General features: G+C 37.3%; 2 protein-coding genes across 2 annotated transcripts; both read left to right on the top strand.

Annotated features, from left to right (window-relative positions):
- The first annotated feature begins 1,638 nt into the window (after positions 1-1,638).
- On the top strand, positions 1,639-4,655 carry LOC135628595 (putative wall-associated receptor kinase-like 16). The gene is made up of 3 exons (XM_065135343.1): positions 1,639-2,816; positions 2,907-3,074; positions 3,278-4,655. Exons 1-3 carry the CDS (start codon positions 1,898-1,900, stop codon positions 4,444-4,446), a joined length of 2,256 nt encoding a protein of 751 aa, XP_064991415.1. The 5' UTR covers positions 1,639-1,897; the 3' UTR covers positions 4,447-4,655.
- A 4,878-nt stretch (positions 4,656-9,533) lies between these two features.
- On the top strand, positions 9,534-12,228 carry LOC135628729 (putative wall-associated receptor kinase-like 16). The gene is made up of 3 exons (XM_065135583.1): positions 9,534-10,504; positions 10,595-10,762; positions 11,023-12,228. The coding sequence occupies exons 1-3, from the start codon at positions 9,592-9,594 to the stop codon at positions 12,189-12,191; spliced, it is 2,250 nt and encodes a 749-aa protein (XP_064991655.1). The 5' UTR covers positions 9,534-9,591; the 3' UTR covers positions 12,192-12,228.
- The last annotated feature ends 4,709 nt before the right edge of the window (positions 12,229-16,937 follow it).

Raw genomic sequence — 16,937 nt, 5'->3', positions numbered from 1 at the left:
CCAGCTTTATTGAAGCAATGAAAAATAACAAGCTCAAAAGAGATGTTGGATGATCAAATCACAGGGGAGGAGAGCTTGGATATCCTTCAAGAAATTGCCAAGCTTGCAAAGGAGTGTTTGAGTATTGAGGGAGAGAAAAGCCCACAATGAGAGAATTGGCCGAGAAGCTCCATATACACTAAGAGGGCTCCAACGACGATCTTCGACGCAACATATTCCTGAAGAGTGCCGAAGATTGCTTGGTGAATCATCAACGTTTCCCACCTTATACAGTACAGGTTACCATAGTTTACAGAATAAAATAGGATTTGATATAGAAGTCGGAAGACGATGAACTTTCAAGTAAAATGGCATCACTTCCTTTGTTGAAAAGACAATATTAGCAGAATCAAAAAAAATGTTTAAGTTGGTGCTTCTCCTGAAACTTATTTATTCTCTGTTTGCTTCTGGATAATTAAGAATATTATGGATTCTAACAGTATGCTATGTAGCAGCTGAGAGCATTCGTAATAAATTCCAAAATAAAAAATTATTGATGTGAATAACGAGGACATGAATAGCTCAAGTATGAAACATATTGCTATCGTCTCTAAAAATATCTGATTAGTTAACGTATTATTATATAATAATAAGTTTCAGGTTCAAGTGAACGATAAATGAATTTCATGTTCAAATTCACAATGTGAACATCCAATAATGAGTCTAAGATTCAAATTCACATGTGAAATGTCATTTAATATAATAAAAATATATTTTATTTTTAAAAATATATTATCATCGTAATAATATTTCTTTAGCATTTAAAAGTAGTTGGCTACACTCATACGCTATTATATATTCTCGTGAACTCTCATATCTAAAATAGGTCATCGTCGTGACAAATTTGACGACTACTTCTCGTGATAACGAGATATATAAGAATTCCTTCAAATAATACATTTACTTGTTCTACGCTCACATTTATTTCTTTTAGCTATCACTCAATTTTTTTGAATTCCTTATTCAACAAATTTGACCTCATCAAATTCATGGTTACTTCTCTCTCGCTTTTTCTCTGACTACAGATTTTGAGATGGAGACTTGTTTGAGTTTTGATCATTTCAAAATTGGCAACTAAGAAGGTAAGATGATGATGACCGGAACTATATAAATTCAACGTCTTTCTCTTGAATCATTTGAGGCATATGTTCACTTCGCATTCTTCTTCTTTGTTTGTCTTTCGGAGTAATTTCCATTGGACGACTGAACCAAACTATAAGCAGACATTCTAATGGTTACTGTATGGTTTCACAATTGATGGATCTCGATTCGAATTCATGTGAGCATCTTATACTCTGTTTAATGTAATAATGTTTTTAAACAAATTCATAATATAATACATAGGATTTCACATAATTAATAATACTCATCAACTTTATTGGCCTTAATTATTAAAACACAGTACAAATAGCATGTCGCCATCTTTGAGTAGCCAAATATTCCACCTCTCGACCATGCTAATCAGCGAGCATTAAGCAGGGATAAAACTATTGATAGAGAGAGAGAGAGAGAGAGAGAGAGAGAGCTAGTCTACGTTTGGGTGTGGATTCCAGAATCAAACTGCGAGGAGGACTTCCGTATCGATCACAGCTCCAACTTTCTGTAATCTTAAAGAAGACTTGGACGGGATCTGTACCAGTCACTGTCGAGTTTTCCAAGCGACAGGGTCTTCTTGTATTTGCCGTGTGATGGCTTCGCCTTGACAAGGCTTCACTTGGGCTGCAGAACGAGTATTCGATCAAGCAATTATTCTAAGCAACAACAGCTGAACGAGGAATTATGCTCGCTTCTCCATCTGTGGGCTTATAAATCTGATGGAAGCCTGAAGGGTACCATTAATTTCAAGCAAGCATAAGCGATGGGATCCACGCTGCCACCGTTCGCGTTTAAGCTGTTGTTGTTGACGCTGCTCCAAGCAACAACGACTGCAGCAGCAGCATCGGCACCACCGTCGCCGAACGTGGTGTCACCAGGTTGCAATGATACATGCGGCGGTGTTAGCATCCCGTACCCCTTCGGCATCGGCGATGGGTGTTTCAGGGAAGGCTTCGAGGTCACTTGCGAAGTCGTTAACGGCTCTCCGACTCCCAGAGCTTTCTTGGGCGGCCGCGAGGGGAACATTACAGTGGAGGAGATATTCTTGCCCCAGGGCCAAGCACGCATCCGGAATTACATTAGCTGGGATTGTTTCAACAATACCGACGGCTGGGTGGCTGGTCAAAGACCTTCTCTAGACCTTGGCGACAAACCATTTTGGGTATCCAGCAACAAGAACAGGTTCACGACCATGGGCTGCAACGTCGTTGGTCTCCTCGTAGGCGGGGACAACTATACATTAGGAACCGGGTGCGCCTCCTTCTGCCTCGAAGGGGCAAGCATCGCAAGCGGATCGTGCTCTGGCACCGGCTGCTGCCAGACCACCATCCCGGAGAAGCTGGACAATTTCACCACCGGGTTGGTCTATTTCGTCAATCTAACTACCTACGAGGAGTACAGCCCCTGCACCTATGCCTTCATTGCCGAGCAGGACTGGTTCTTCTTCGACGAGTCTGACCTCCGCAACCACACCTTTGAAGACAAGCACAAGGACGGCGTCCCACTCGTGCTGGACTGGGTAGCCGGCAAACAGACCTGCGAGGAGGCTAAGAGAAACCCTTCTTCATATGCATGCCGCAGCATCAACAGTGACTGTATCGACTCCACAAGTTTACAAGGCTATATCTGCAATTGCTCCACAGGTTTCCAAGGCAATCCTTACCTCCAGGATGGCTGCAAAGGTCAGCATGCATCTCTCCCCCAACTCTCCTGTTTTCGATTGCTGTATACGGTCTTACAATTTTCCCTCGGGATTGTTTGACAATCCTTAGATATCGACGAGTGCAGCTTACCAACGCAGTATCCATGTCATGGAAAGTGCAGCAACACACCAGGCAACTACAGCTGCTCATGCCCAAAAGGTCAAAGCAGCAAGGACCCTAAATCGGAACCATGTGTCCGAGATCACGGAATTCCGACATCAACGAAGATTGTTATAGGTACAAGTTCTCTCATCCTTCCTTCCGTATTAGCTTTAAACCTTCTCTTAAAACTTCAATCAGAAGAAAAAAATAATCTGAGTTTTTATTTCGATTAAGTCATCCTTCTTAAAAAAAGCTTGAAATTTCTGATCCTTTTAATTTTCGTTAATAGGCCTCGTCGGTAACAATCTTCTATTTTGAAAACTCATCCCTTTGTGCAGGCAGTTGTGTTGGGCTTGTCTTGTTCATTACTTGTATCTTCTGCATAATCTTAGCGTTTCAAAGAAGGAAGCTTCTTAGAGAAAAAGATAAATTCTTCCATCAAAATGGAGGCTTGAGATTATATGAAGAAATTAGATCAAAGCAAATCGATACTGTCAAAATATATACCAAAGAGGATATAGAGAAAGCAACAGTTAATTTCGATAAGAGTCGAGAACTTGGGCGAGGAGGCCATGGCACCGTTTACAAAGGAAACCTAGACGATGGCAGGGAAGTGGCCATCAAGAGGTCTAAGGTAGTCACCGAGGACCAAAGTGAAGAATTCGTACGGGAGATGATTATTCTTTCTCAGATCAATCACAAGAACATTGTAAGGCTCTTGGGTTGTTGCTTGGAAGTAGAAATTCCCATGTTGGTTTATGAGTTCATCCCCAATGGAACCCTCTTCGAGTTCATCCATGACAACGACGGGAAACTAAGTCTCTTGACCACTCGTCTACGAATTGCCAGAGAATCTGCAGAAGCACTTGCTTACTTGCATTCATCGGCTTCCCCACCGATAGTTCATGGAGATGTAAAGTCGCTCAACATACTTCTAGATCATGACTACGTGCCAAAGGTATCAGATTTCGGTGCATCGAGAATGATGTCTATAGACGAAACCCAATTCATAACGATGGTCCAGGGAACTCTTGGTTATTTGGACCCAGAGTACTTGTTAGTTCGTCAACTAACAACAAAGAGTGATGTATATAGCTTTGGAGTAGTTTTGGTGGAGCTCATCACAAGGAAAAAAGCAATTTATTATGATGGGAGTAGTCAAGGAAAAGGTCTTGCCTCAAGCTTCATTGAAGCAATGAAAGATAGCCGACTTGAAGAGATATTAGATGATCAAATCATGGGAAAAGAAAACATGAATGTCATCCAAGAAATTGCCGAGCTTGCAAAGGAATGTTTGAACATGAATGGGGATGAAAGGCCAACGATGAGACAAGTGGCTGAAAAACTGCATATGTTAGGAGGGTTCCTACAGGTCTCTTCAACACACCATGCACCCGAGGAATGTGAAGCATTGCTTGGTGAATCATCCATGAGCTCTACCTTGGATTCTGTCGGGTACCATAGTTTAGAGAACAAATTGGGATTTGATGTAAAAGCTGGAAGATGAAGAAGATAAAGAAACAAGGTTCTCTCTCTATGTTCAAATCGAACTATCATAATAGACTGTTCTTGGTTACTTGTTTTGTAACTTATGTTACTTCTATTACAGGCATGATAAATAAATGTATAATGGATTGTAACTCTCAGTATTGTAATTTATATTTCTTTTTCTATGTAAAAATCGAGTTTGAAGGAAGTAATGGAATATTACCTTAAGCTTTCTGATTAGATTAGACATTGATTTAAGAATCCTATTTTAGATCAGATTATTTGTAGTAGTTGAAATCAAAGTAGTGAAAATAGATGGCTAATGAAATACTAATTTAGAAATAACAAGAAGAAGGGAGGAGGAGATTACGTAGAGGTCAAAAAGGGTAAGAGATTTAGGGTACGATAAATTACAAGTTGTGATATTTAACAAAAAAAATAGATACAAGTCAATCTAAGTCTCTCTGCCAAATAATTCAAAGGCATGTGTATGCATCAAGACGAAAAAACAACAAGAAGCTTCCATACATCCCATGCATATCCAAAATGATTCCTTTTGACAAAAAGAAAGAACACAAATCCAAACCGGAAGAAAGACCAAAGCCCTCCACGAGCTGCTATATTTCGTTCGTTCCAAATACACATTAATTGTGGTTGCTATCCTTGTCGTTCACTATTCAAGAGTTGATCCCAAGTCAACGCCTCGTCCATTGGTATGCATAATTTAAAGACCTATTTATATGGGCGGCGAAGGTCCCTCAACAAATCATACGTCTCGCTTCTGATTTCAATCTCAATTGCCCATTTGATTTCATTGTATCGAATTTTTATTCTTTCTTTTTATTTAAAAGAGAGATGATCAATTTCTTTCAAAAAAAATTTAAAAAAATGTGATATAAAGTTTTACCGAATGCAAGCGCAAAGCCATAGATTTCACATACCGTCTTCAACCCCAATCATCTTAGGGTGAGGGCAAAACCCTAGTAGGAGGCATCACAACAGTGCCCCAGGTTTTGACGAAATTCTTTAGGAATCATAGAAGAAGCTTTCATTCCTCAACGGTGGCAGGGTCTCTTAGATCCGGATCTCGCCCGACAATTAGGGTCCTGAATCGCTAGGAGGCTCAAATCTATTGTCGAAGACAGCATGGGAGGCAGGATCTCTTGTAATATTTGTTCTTTTTTCTTTAAGTTTATATAGTAATAGAAAATATTATGATAGTAATTCATACTACCGGTAGCTCAATTGTAGTAAATATATATTTTTTTTACTATGAAGGACTAAAAGGATGAGAAGGTTTTAACTAATGAAAAATACTATGAAGATGAAGATCCCATATTTTCATAAGTTTCTCACGTGACAGATGAAATCATTCCATAAGAAAAACAAATACGATTCCCACATTGACACATGCGAAGAACACAATTTATTGATCAATTTTTGGTTATCTATTATAATGTTCCAGACCTTTTTAAGGGCTCAGAATAAATAAATATATATATATAGAAATAAAAATAATTATAATTATATTAAATTAAATATATAATGATTTTCTTTTCTTTAAAAAATAATATTCTTGACCTTTTTTTTAGAAAAATCTTTCAATATTTTAAATTTATAGAGATAATTACAATTATTGATTAATAAAAAAATTATATTTGTATAGATAAAATTTTAAAATCTTTAATCAAGATTTATAATCTTCTATCAATAATGAATTTAATTTCTTCCCCTTTTTTTTCTATATTCATTGCCTTGAATAAATGCTACCTCATGACAACTTATGTCATATGCAAATTATCCCTAAATTAATAAAAAAAAATCAAATAATACATAAACTAAATTATTTCTACATCATATATTTTGGATTTACACCTTATTCTTTCAGCATGTGGATAGTATCAATATGGTAAAGCCTTTCCAAGGAAGGCATCACCCGTGTGGCGACGTGGATGCTCTTTTGGGCGGCCTTACCGGTGTGGGAAGCACCGACGTGCGTGTATGATCGACGAGTTACACCTTCCCTCGTCAATTTCCATGCCAAAATCTAAGTGTGACAAAGCAACTCCAACAATTACTCTCCAACAAATCTACTTACTATACAATATTCGAGGTGATGGTATTACTATATGTATATATTACCTCTACTATTTTGCTTGGGAAATTAAACTGAACACCAAAACGTCAAAGACAAGTAAACATAGGTTATAACTGAGATGATCATTCTTTGTCGGATCAATCATAAGAAGTTGATAAGACTTGAAGGTGAAGATTTCCATATTAAATTATGATTTTATCCCTTATAAAATATTCTTTTAACTTTATCCATGCGGATGACAGAAATTAATTTCTTTGGCTACTTGTCTAAGGATAGCTGAAGAATCTACAGAAGCACTTGCCTACTTGCACTCGGTGACTTCTCCTCCCATCCTTCAATGTAGATCATAATTTCTATTTTGGTGCATCGAGACTATTATCTATTGATGAAGCTCAGTTCATAATGATGATTAACAATAAAGTGTGATGTCTACCATTTCGAAATAGTCAGAAGATAATTTAATTTATTATGATCGAAGTAGTTAAAGAAAATGCCTTGCATCAAGTTTTATTGAAGCAATGAAAGATAACAAGCTCAAAAGAGATGTTGGATGATCAAATCACAGGGAAGGAGAGCTTGGATATCCTTCAAGAAATTGCCAAGCTTGCAAAGGAGTGTTTGAGTGTTGAGGGAGAGAAAAGCCCACAATGAGAGAATTGGCCGAGAAGCTCCATATACACTAAGAGGGCTCCAACGACGATCTTCGACGCAACATATTCCTGAAGAGTGCCAAAGATTGCTTGGTGAATCATCAACGTTTCCCACCTTATATAGTACAGGTTACCATAGTTTACAGAATAAAATAGGATTTGATATAGAAGTCGGAAGACGATGAACTTTCAAGTAAAATGGCATCACTTCCTTTGTTGAAAAGACAATATTAGCAGAATCAAAAAAAATGTTTAAGTTGGTGCTTCTCCTGAAACTTATTTATTCTCTGTTTGCTTCTGGATAATTAAGAATATTATGGATTCTAACACTATGCTTTGTAGCAGCTGAGAATTCGTAATAAATTCCAAAAATAAAAAATTATTCATGTGTCACGAAGCTAAATAATGAGGACATGGATGGCTCCAATATAGAGTGGAGTAGTGTAGTCTCTATCAAAATATCTGATTCGTTAACTTATTATTGTACAATAATAAGTCTCAGTTTTAAGTAGCATCATGTGAGTCATTTAATATAATAAAATTTTATTTTATTTTTTAAAAATATATTATCATCATAATAATTTTTTTTTGCTTTGAAAAATAGTTAGCTACACTACTCATGCACTATATTCTTATGAACTCTCACATTGAAAGTATATCATTTTTTGTGTCTCAACAAATTTGATTGATATATAAGAGATCCTTCGATACATCATCATCAATGTTCCAATAAATTTGATGACTACTTCTCATGGTAACGAGACATATAGGAGATCTTTTGATAGGTCATCATCAATATTCCAACAAATTTGATGACTACTTTTCGTACTAATAAGATATATAAAAGATCTTTCGATAGGTCATCATCAATGTCTCATCAAATTTGATGATTACTTTTCATAATAATAAAGTATATAAAAGATCTCTAGATAACACATTAACTTCTTCTATTCTAGGATATACTTTTTTTTAGTTATCACTCAATATTTTATTTTTTATATTTATGGATTCCTTGTTCAATAGAATAATCAAATTTGACCTCATCAAATTCCTTGATTACTTCTAGCTCTTTTTTTTTTTTTATTATAAACTTTGAGAAGGTGACTTGCTTGACTTTTAATCATTTTAAAATTAACAATATAGAATGTAAGATGATGGTAATGATAATGATGATGATGATAAGAACTATATAAATTCAATATCTTTCTCTTTAATCTTTCGAGGCCTATATTCACTTCCTCTTCTTCTATTTTTATTTATCTTTTGAAGTAATTTTCATCGAATGATCGAATTTAAATATAACCAAGCATTTGACTAACTGCTTAATACAATATATCTATCGAGACATTTTAATGGTTATTGTACTGTTTCACAATCGATGGATCTCGATTCCAATTCATGTGAGCATCTTATACACCATTTAATGCAATAAAAATTTCTTTAAAAAATTATTAATATAATATATAAGATTTCGTATAATTAATAATCATCAAAAACTTTATTGGCCTTAATTATTAAAACACAGTGCAAGTAACATGTCGCCATCTTTGAGTAGCTAAATATTGGAACCTCTCGTCCATATCAGTCAGTGAGCAGTATGCAGGAAAAGTCAGCAATCAATTTTAGGTTGACTCGTGAAAAAAATGATAGCCGGAAAGTAATGTTACAAAAATGCTTCAAAACCATAATTTTATATTTCTTTGTCTTTTCGCTAATAATAATAATAATAATACTGTGTATTGAGAGTTTAATTGGTTGAATTCAAAGACTAAATATGTTTTAGTAATACCGCAGCTTTTTCTTTTCTGTTAATCCTCATTCAAAATATTAAAGACAAAAATATACAACGCATAAAATGTTATTACTGTACATTTCTAATAGATTATAGGTCTAGAAATTATAAAGGCAAAAGAATATTCAGATCCGAGTCTCCTAAATAGTTTTATGAGATGGCTTTCGAGTGTCGTTTTAGGAGGGAAACTTGGTTCACAGAAACATTATAATCAACCTATCACAAGTCACAAAAATCTTTGTCTCGTCTGCCAAGTGATTCTTCTGACACACTGCGTTTTGCAATCGACGCTGGTAATTTTCTTCCATACCCATCCGGCTTCTATCCTTGTCGTTGACTTAATCAACCGTTGACGGACTCTCTAGGCAAGTCTCCGTTTTGTCTTTTGGCACCAATTAATTGGAGCTTCATGTCTTGTCGAATTTATGTAAAAAGTTCTTGTATTTGCCGTGTGTTGGCTTCGCCTTGACGATTCTTCACTTGGGCTACAGAACGAGTATTCGATCAAGCGATTATTCTATGCCACTCGATTTTGGAAGGAATTAAGCTCGCTTCCCCCATCTGTTGGCTTATAAATCTGATGGAAGCCTGAAGGGTACCATTAATATCAAGCAAGCGTAAGCAATGGGATCCACGCAGCCACTGTTCGCGTTTCTGCTGTTGTTGTTGTTGTTGACGCTGCTGCAAGCAACGACTCCAGTAGCATCGGCACCACCGTCGCCGAACGTGTTGTTACCACGTTGCAAAGCGACATGCGGCGGTACTAGCATCCCGTACCCCTTCGGCATCGGCCATGGGTGTTTCAGGGACGGCTTCGAGGTCACTTGCGAAGTCGTTAACGCGATTCCCAGAGCTTTCTTGGGCGGCAGCGAGAGGAACATTACAGTTAATAACATATCCTTGCCCCAGGGCCAAGCAAGCATGCTGAATGACATCGCCTGGATTTGTTTCAACAGTACCGGCGGCGTGGTGGCTGATCAAATATCTTCATTCAACCTCAGTGGCCTTCCATTTAGGGTATCCAACACGAGCAACAAGTTCACGACCCTGGGCTGCAACGTCCTTGGCTACCTCTTAGGCGGGGACAACGATACATTAGGAACCGGGTGCGCCTCCTTCTGCTTCGGAGGGGCAAAAATCGCAAGCGGATCGTGCTCTGGCACCGGCTGCTGCGAGACCACCGTCCCGGAGAAGCTGGACTATTTTACGGCCGGGTTAACCTATTTCGACAATATTTCTTCCTACACGGACTACAGCCCCTGCTCCTATGCCTTCATTGCCGACAGGGACTGGTTCTACTTCAACAAGTCTGACCTTCGCAACCACACCTTTAGAGACAAGTACAAGGACGGCGTCCCACTCGTGCTGGACTGGGTTGCCGGCAACCAGACCTGCAAGGAAGCTAAGAGAAACCTTTCTTCATATGCTTGCCGCAGCATCAACAGTAAATGTTTCGACTCCACCAGTTTACACGGCTATATCTGCAATTGCTCCACAGGTTTCCAAGGCAATCCTTACCTCCAGGATGGCTGCAAAGGTCAGCATGCATCTCTCCCCCAACTCTCCTGTTTTCGATTGTTGTATGTGGTCTTAAAATTTTCCCTCGTGATTCTTTGACAATCCTTAGATATCGACGAGTGCAGCTTACCAACGCAGTATCCATGTAATGGAACGTGCAGCAACACAGCAGGCAACTACAGCTGCTCATGCCCAAAAGGTCAGAGCAGCAAGGACCCTAAATCGGAACCATGTGTCCGAGATCACGGAATTCCGACATCAACGAAGATTGTTATAGGTACAAGTTCTCTCATCCTTCCTTCCGTATTAGCTTTAAACCTTCTCTTAAAACTTCAATCAGAAGAAAAAAATAATCTATTCGGATTCGAGTTTTTATTTCGATTAAGTCATCCTACTTAAAAAAAGCTTGAAATTTCTTATCCTTTTAATCTTCATTAATAGGCCTCGTCGGTAACAATCTTCTATTTTGGAAACTCGTAATTTGATCTCCGAAAGAGTTTGCAAAATAATTGATATAAAACTCATCCCTTTGTGCAGGCAGTTGTGTTGGGGTTGTATCGTTCATTACTTGTATCTTCTGCATAATCTTAACGTTTCAAAGAAGGAAGCTCCTTAGAGAAAAAGATAAATTCTTCCATCAAAATGGAGGCTTGAGGTTATACGAAGAAATCAGATCAAAGCAAATCGATACTGTCAAAATATATACCAAAGAGGATATAGAGAAAGCAACAGTTAATTTCGATAAGAGTCGAGAACTTGGACGAGGAGGCCATGGCACCGTTTACAAAGGAAACCTAGACGATGGCAGGGAAGTGGCCATCAAGAGGTCTAAGGTAGTCACCGAGGATCAAAGTGAAGAATTCGTACGGGAGATGATTATTCTTTCTCAGATCAATCACAAGAACATTGTAAGGCTCTTGGGTTGTTGCTTGGAAGTAGAAATTCCCATGTTGGTTTATGAGTTCATCCCCAATGGAACCCTCTTCGAGTTCATCCATGATAACGATGGGAAACTAATTCCCTTAACTATTCGTCTACGAATAGCCAGAGAATCTGCAGAAGCACTCGCTTACTTGCATTCATCGGCATCCCCACCGATCGTTCATGGAGATGTAAAGTCGCTCAACATACTTCTAGGTCATAACTATGTGCCAAAGGTATCGGATTTCGGTGCATCGAGGATGATGTCTATAGACGAAACCCAATTCATAACGATGGTCCAGGGAACTCTTGGTTATTTGGACCCGGAGTACTTGTTAGTTCGTCAACTAATAACAAAGAGTGATGTATATAGCTTTGGAGTAGTTTTGGTGGAGCTCATCACAAGGAAAAAAGCAATTTATTATGATGGGAGTAGTCAAGGAAAAGCTCTTGCCTTCAGCTTCGTTGAAGCAATGAAAGATAGCCGACTTGAAGAGATATTAGATGATCAAATCATGGGAAAAGAAAACATGAATGTCATCCAAGAAATTGCCGATCTTGCAAAGGAATGTTTGAATATGAAGGGGGATGAAAGGCCTACGATGAGAGAAGTGGCTGACAAACTGCATATGTTAGGAGGGTTCCTACAGGTCTCTTCAACACACCATGCACCCGAGGAATGTGAAGCATTGCTTGGTGAATCATCTATGAGCTCTACCTTGGATTCTGTCGGGTACCACAGTTTAGAGAACAAAGTCGGATTTGATGTAAAAGCTGGAAGATGAAGAAGATAAAGAAAGTAGGTTCTCTCTCTATGCTCGAATCGAACTAGCAGAACAGACTGATATTGGTTGCTTGTTTTGTAACTTATGTTACTTCTATTACATACATGATAAATAAATGTATAATGGATTGTAACTCTCGGTATTGTAATCTGTATTGATTTAAGAATCCTACTCAAGGTCAGATTATTTGTGTTAGTTGAAATCAAAGTAGTGAAAATAGATGGCTAATGAAATACTAATTTAGAAATATAACAAGAAGAAGGGAGGAGGAGATTAGGTAGAGGTAAAAGAGGCTAAGAAATTTAGGTACGATAAATTACAAGTTGTGATATTTAACAAAAATTAGATACAAGTCAACCTAAGTCTCTGCCAAATAATTCAAAGGCATGTGTATGCATCAAGACGAAAAAACAACTAGCTTACAAACATCCCATGTATATCCACGATGATTCCTTTTGGCAAAAAAGAAAGAACACAAATCCAAACCGGAAGAAAGACCAAGCCCTCCACAAGCTGCTATATTTCGTTCCTAAAACACATTAATTGTAGTGGCTCTCCTTGTCGTTCACTATTCAACAGTTGATCCCAAGTCAACGCCTCGTCCATTGTATGGATAATTTAAAGACCTATTTATTATTGGGTCCGGCCCATGGTTGGGCTTGGACCCATTGATTTGGGCATTGAGCCTAAATCTGTCCAAACTGAAAAAAGAAGCGGAGACAAAGAGAGGGGTAGGGGTGTGCGAATAAGTGCGTGTGGTGAAACTGTGGCGGCACTGAAAAGAAAGAAAGAGAAGAGTGAGAAAAAAGAGTTTCTAAGCTTTTGCTAGATTGAACGGTTAAATTTTATCGATTTTGACCTAAAGGATTTTTATAATATTCTCTATACTTTCTTACTATATCCATTTTGGGAGATCTAAATTATTTTTTCATGAAATTCACCTATGGTGATAATAATATGTTAATGTTGAACCGAGATATCTGTTCTTATGTTATTATTATCCTCTAGTTATTCTAAAGAAGACTTATTATAAATCTATCATCATTATTAGTGATAGTGAAATTTTAAAGTGGATTACGGTCCTATAATTTTTTTAATATTAGATTTTTCACGTAAAAATTTGGTATCTCACTTTGTGATTGATTTATCATTCTACTATTTGCTAGTCATAGGTGCTCAAGTCAATCACATAAGTGATGGCACGTGTGACTTGACACCAAATTTTTTCCTTATTATATTTTGATATTTATAACTTTATATTGACTATTACATATATAAATGAATATATATATTGTGATGTTATTGGATCTGTGCAATGGAAATCAGATCGTGATGAGATCACGATAATGAGACCGATTCACCTTTAAACACAAATCATAAATAATCTCGGTCATAAGTTACTCGAGAGGGATATCGAGATAACCAGATATACTGATATACTGTATACCCGTCCATATGATAGATTCAGTTGGTCTCATAGTTGCTCGTGTGGGGACACTAAGAATATAGTACAAGTGCTCATTGGAGAATGAGTTCACTGATTGATTCACTTACAGAATACTAGATGGTTGATGATGCCTTATTGTTAGACAGCGATTCCGTAGTCTTAGTGGTGTATCTGGTCCTTAGATTTGAGACACCAAGGATGTCCTATATGAGTGCTCCACTCTTTGATACCAGATTTATAGGTTTGGATGTCCCAGATCTAGTACAACTGTTCATTGAGAATAACAATCGACTTTACAAAGGCTATTAAGTGTCGATAGAGGATCATCCACTCTCAGTGTCATGTGAGGAATATCTCATGTGTTCTTGCTCAGACAAATCCATAGCCAGGGTCATTCGAATTGAGAGAGAAAGAGTTCTCCGGGAGAATCCGATTAGAGCGAGACTCGAGAAAAAATCGTATGAGTTTGACAACACCATGCCCGATATACGGTCTCTAGGATATTAGATGGATGAGAGACTATAAGTACACGGTAATTGAGGACAGATAGGTCCAATGGATTGAATTCTCCTGTATCGTTTGGTGACTACGGCGTAGTGGCCTAGTACATCCATAGTCGATGAGTCGAGTGAATTATTATATAGATAATAATTCACTGAGTTAGAAAAAGTTCTGACCAAGTATAACTCACGGCTAGCTCAATATTGGGCCTAGAGGGTCACACACATATGGTAGGCATTGCGATGAGTAGAGGTTCAGATATGAGATATCCGTCGGAGCTCCTATTATATTGGATATCTAATAAGCTCATGAATGATTGGATCCCATGGACGAGATCCAATAAGAGCCCATGAGAGATTATTGGATAGAGATCCACTAATCTAAAAGGCTTGGGTAATTGGATGCAAATCCAATACCCACTATGGGAGGATCCATTAGGGTTTGATATGGGACCTCTATAAATAGGAGGGATTCAGTGGTTCATAGACTAGAGCTTTTGCTTGCCTCTCTTATTCTCCTCCCTTCTCCACCTCAAAGTAGGCCTGGAGTTGGACGCTTGACCTCTTTCACCCTCTCCTAGAGATCTCTCCTAAAGATCTGCAAGGAAACAGGGATATACAATCTCGCTATGATTAATATTTTGATGAGGAGCTTATTATAATACAAAAAAGAAAGAAAAAATATTTTACTATAATAAAATTTTCCAACATTTATATGGTGGTGAAAGTCCCTAAAAAAAACATACATCTCGCTTGTGCTTTCAATCTCAATTGCCCATTGGATTTGATTGATCAAATTTCTTATTCTTTCTTTTTATTTAAAAGAGGGATATCCAATTTCTTTCAGAAAAAAATTAAAAAATGTGATAAAATAAAATAAAAAAGTATGATCTATAGTTTTACCGAGTCCCTTAAAAATTTCACATGTTATATAAATAACATCTTCTTTTAAATTATTTACATACTTATGAGAGTAAACGATCTAATTAATTCTTTTAATCTTTATTGTGTTTTGCAAGTTTGTTTGTGCATTATTATACAAGTAATAGATTTTAAACATAAATCCATGTGGGTAATATTGGTTAGTGTATTGATAGGTTTCAGACTTAGATCCATGAGTGAATATTATATACATCATTTCATGTCATGAAATTTGCTTTCAATTTTTATAAAAAAATTAAGTATATATATATATAATGAATCAATATGTGCTGGAAAAGGGGGCATTGGCTTCCAAGCATTTCCAAAGTGTGAGGAGAGCCCAGCAACCCACAAAGGTTAGCATAACCATCAATTAAACAATTAGAGTTTATATCAAAATGACTGAATCTAATGATATACTCATTGGAATAAGTGATGATCTTATAAAATAGGGAAAGAGCAGTAGATCCAATATTTTAAATTTATAGAGATAATTACAATTATTGATTAATAAAAAAGTATATTTGTATAGATAAAATTTTAAAATCTTTAATCAAGATTTATAATCTTCGATCAATAATGAATTTAATTTCTTCCCCTTTTTTTTCTATATTCATTGCCTTGAATAAATGCTACCTCATGACAACTTATGTCATATGCAAATTATCCCTGAATTAATAAAAAAATTCAAATAATACATAAACTAAATTATTTCTACCTCATATATTTTGGATTTGCACCTTATTCTTTCAGCATGTGGATAGTATCAATATGGTAAGGCCTTTCCAAGGAAGGCATCACCCGTGTGGCGACGTGGATGCTCTTTTGGGCGGCCTTACCGACGTGGGAAGCACCGACGTGTGTGTATGATCGACGAGTTACACCTTCCCTCGTCAATTTCCATGCCAAAATCTAAGTGTGACAGAGCAACTCCAACATGAACTCTTCCAACAAATTTACTTACTTCATTCAACACTGATACAATATTCGAGATCATCGATGATGTATTACTATATGTATATATATTACCTCTACTATTTTGCTTGGGAAATTAAACAGAACACCAAAACATCAAATACAAGAAAACATAGGTTATAAGTGAGATGATCATTCTTTCTCATATCAATCGTAAGAACGTGGTAAGACTCTTGCTTTGCTTCTTGGAGATGAAAATTTTCATGTCAGTTAATGGGTTCATCCCCGATGAAACCCTTTTTAACTTTATCCATGCCGATCGTAGTAGACTAATTTCTTTGACTTCTCGTCTAAGGATAACTGAAGAATCTACGGAAGCACTTGCCTGCTTGTACTTATTGGCTTCCCCTCCCCCCATCCTTCAACATACTTCTGTATCACAATTACGTATCGATGGTGTTCGATTTCGGTGCATCGAGACTATTATCTACTGATGAAGCTCAGTTCATAATGATGCTTTAGGAAACTCTTGGTTACTTAGACCCCGAGTACTTGCTTGTTTGTCTATTAACAACAAAGAGTGATGTCTATAGTTTCAGAATAGTCAATAGTGCCGCTTATTACCAGGAAGAAGGTAATTTATTATGATCGAAGTAGTTAAAGAAAATGCCTTGCATCAAGCTTTGTTGAAGCAATGAAAGATAACAAACTCAAACGTGATTTTGGATGATTTAATCACAGGGGAGGAGAGTTTGGATATCCTCCAAGAAATTGTCGGGTTTGAAAAGAAGTGTTCGAGTGGTGGGGGAGATAAAGCCCACAATAAGAGAAGTGACTGAGAAGCTCCATGTACTAAGATGGCTCCGACGACGTTCTTCGATGCAACGTGTTCCTGAAGACTGTGAAAGATTGCTTGGTGAATCATCAACGGTTCCCACCTTATACACTACAGGATACCATAGT

This window comes from Musa acuminata, chromosome BXJ3-1 (genome assembly GCF_036884655.1).
Source record: "Musa acuminata AAA Group cultivar baxijiao chromosome BXJ3-1, Cavendish_Baxijiao_AAA, whole genome shotgun sequence".
Lineage (NCBI taxonomy): Eukaryota > Viridiplantae > Streptophyta > Magnoliopsida > Zingiberales > Musaceae > Musa > Musa acuminata.
This window is presented reverse-complemented; position numbering and strand designations above follow the sequence as displayed.

Bases quoted from the DNA above. Each gene is read 5' to 3' on its own strand.
- LOC135628595 (XM_065135343.1), top strand. From the start codon at position 1,898: ATGGGATCCACGCTGCCACCGTTCGCGTTTAAGCTGTTGTTGTTGACG. The intron at 2,817-2,906 runs GTCAGCATGCAT...GACAATCCTTAG, and splicing joins CCTCCAGGATGGCTGCAAAG to ATATCGACGAGTGCAGCTTA. The intron at 3,075-3,277 runs GTACAAGTTCTC...CCCTTTGTGCAG, and splicing joins ATCAACGAAGATTGTTATAG to GCAGTTGTGTTGGGCTTGTC.
- LOC135628729 (XM_065135583.1), top strand. From the start codon at position 9,592: ATGGGATCCACGCAGCCACTGTTCGCGTTTCTGCTGTTGTTGTTGTTG. The intron at 10,505-10,594 runs GTCAGCATGCAT...GACAATCCTTAG, and splicing joins CCTCCAGGATGGCTGCAAAG to ATATCGACGAGTGCAGCTTA. The intron at 10,763-11,022 runs GTACAAGTTCTC...CCCTTTGTGCAG, and splicing joins ATCAACGAAGATTGTTATAG to GCAGTTGTGTTGGGGTTGTA.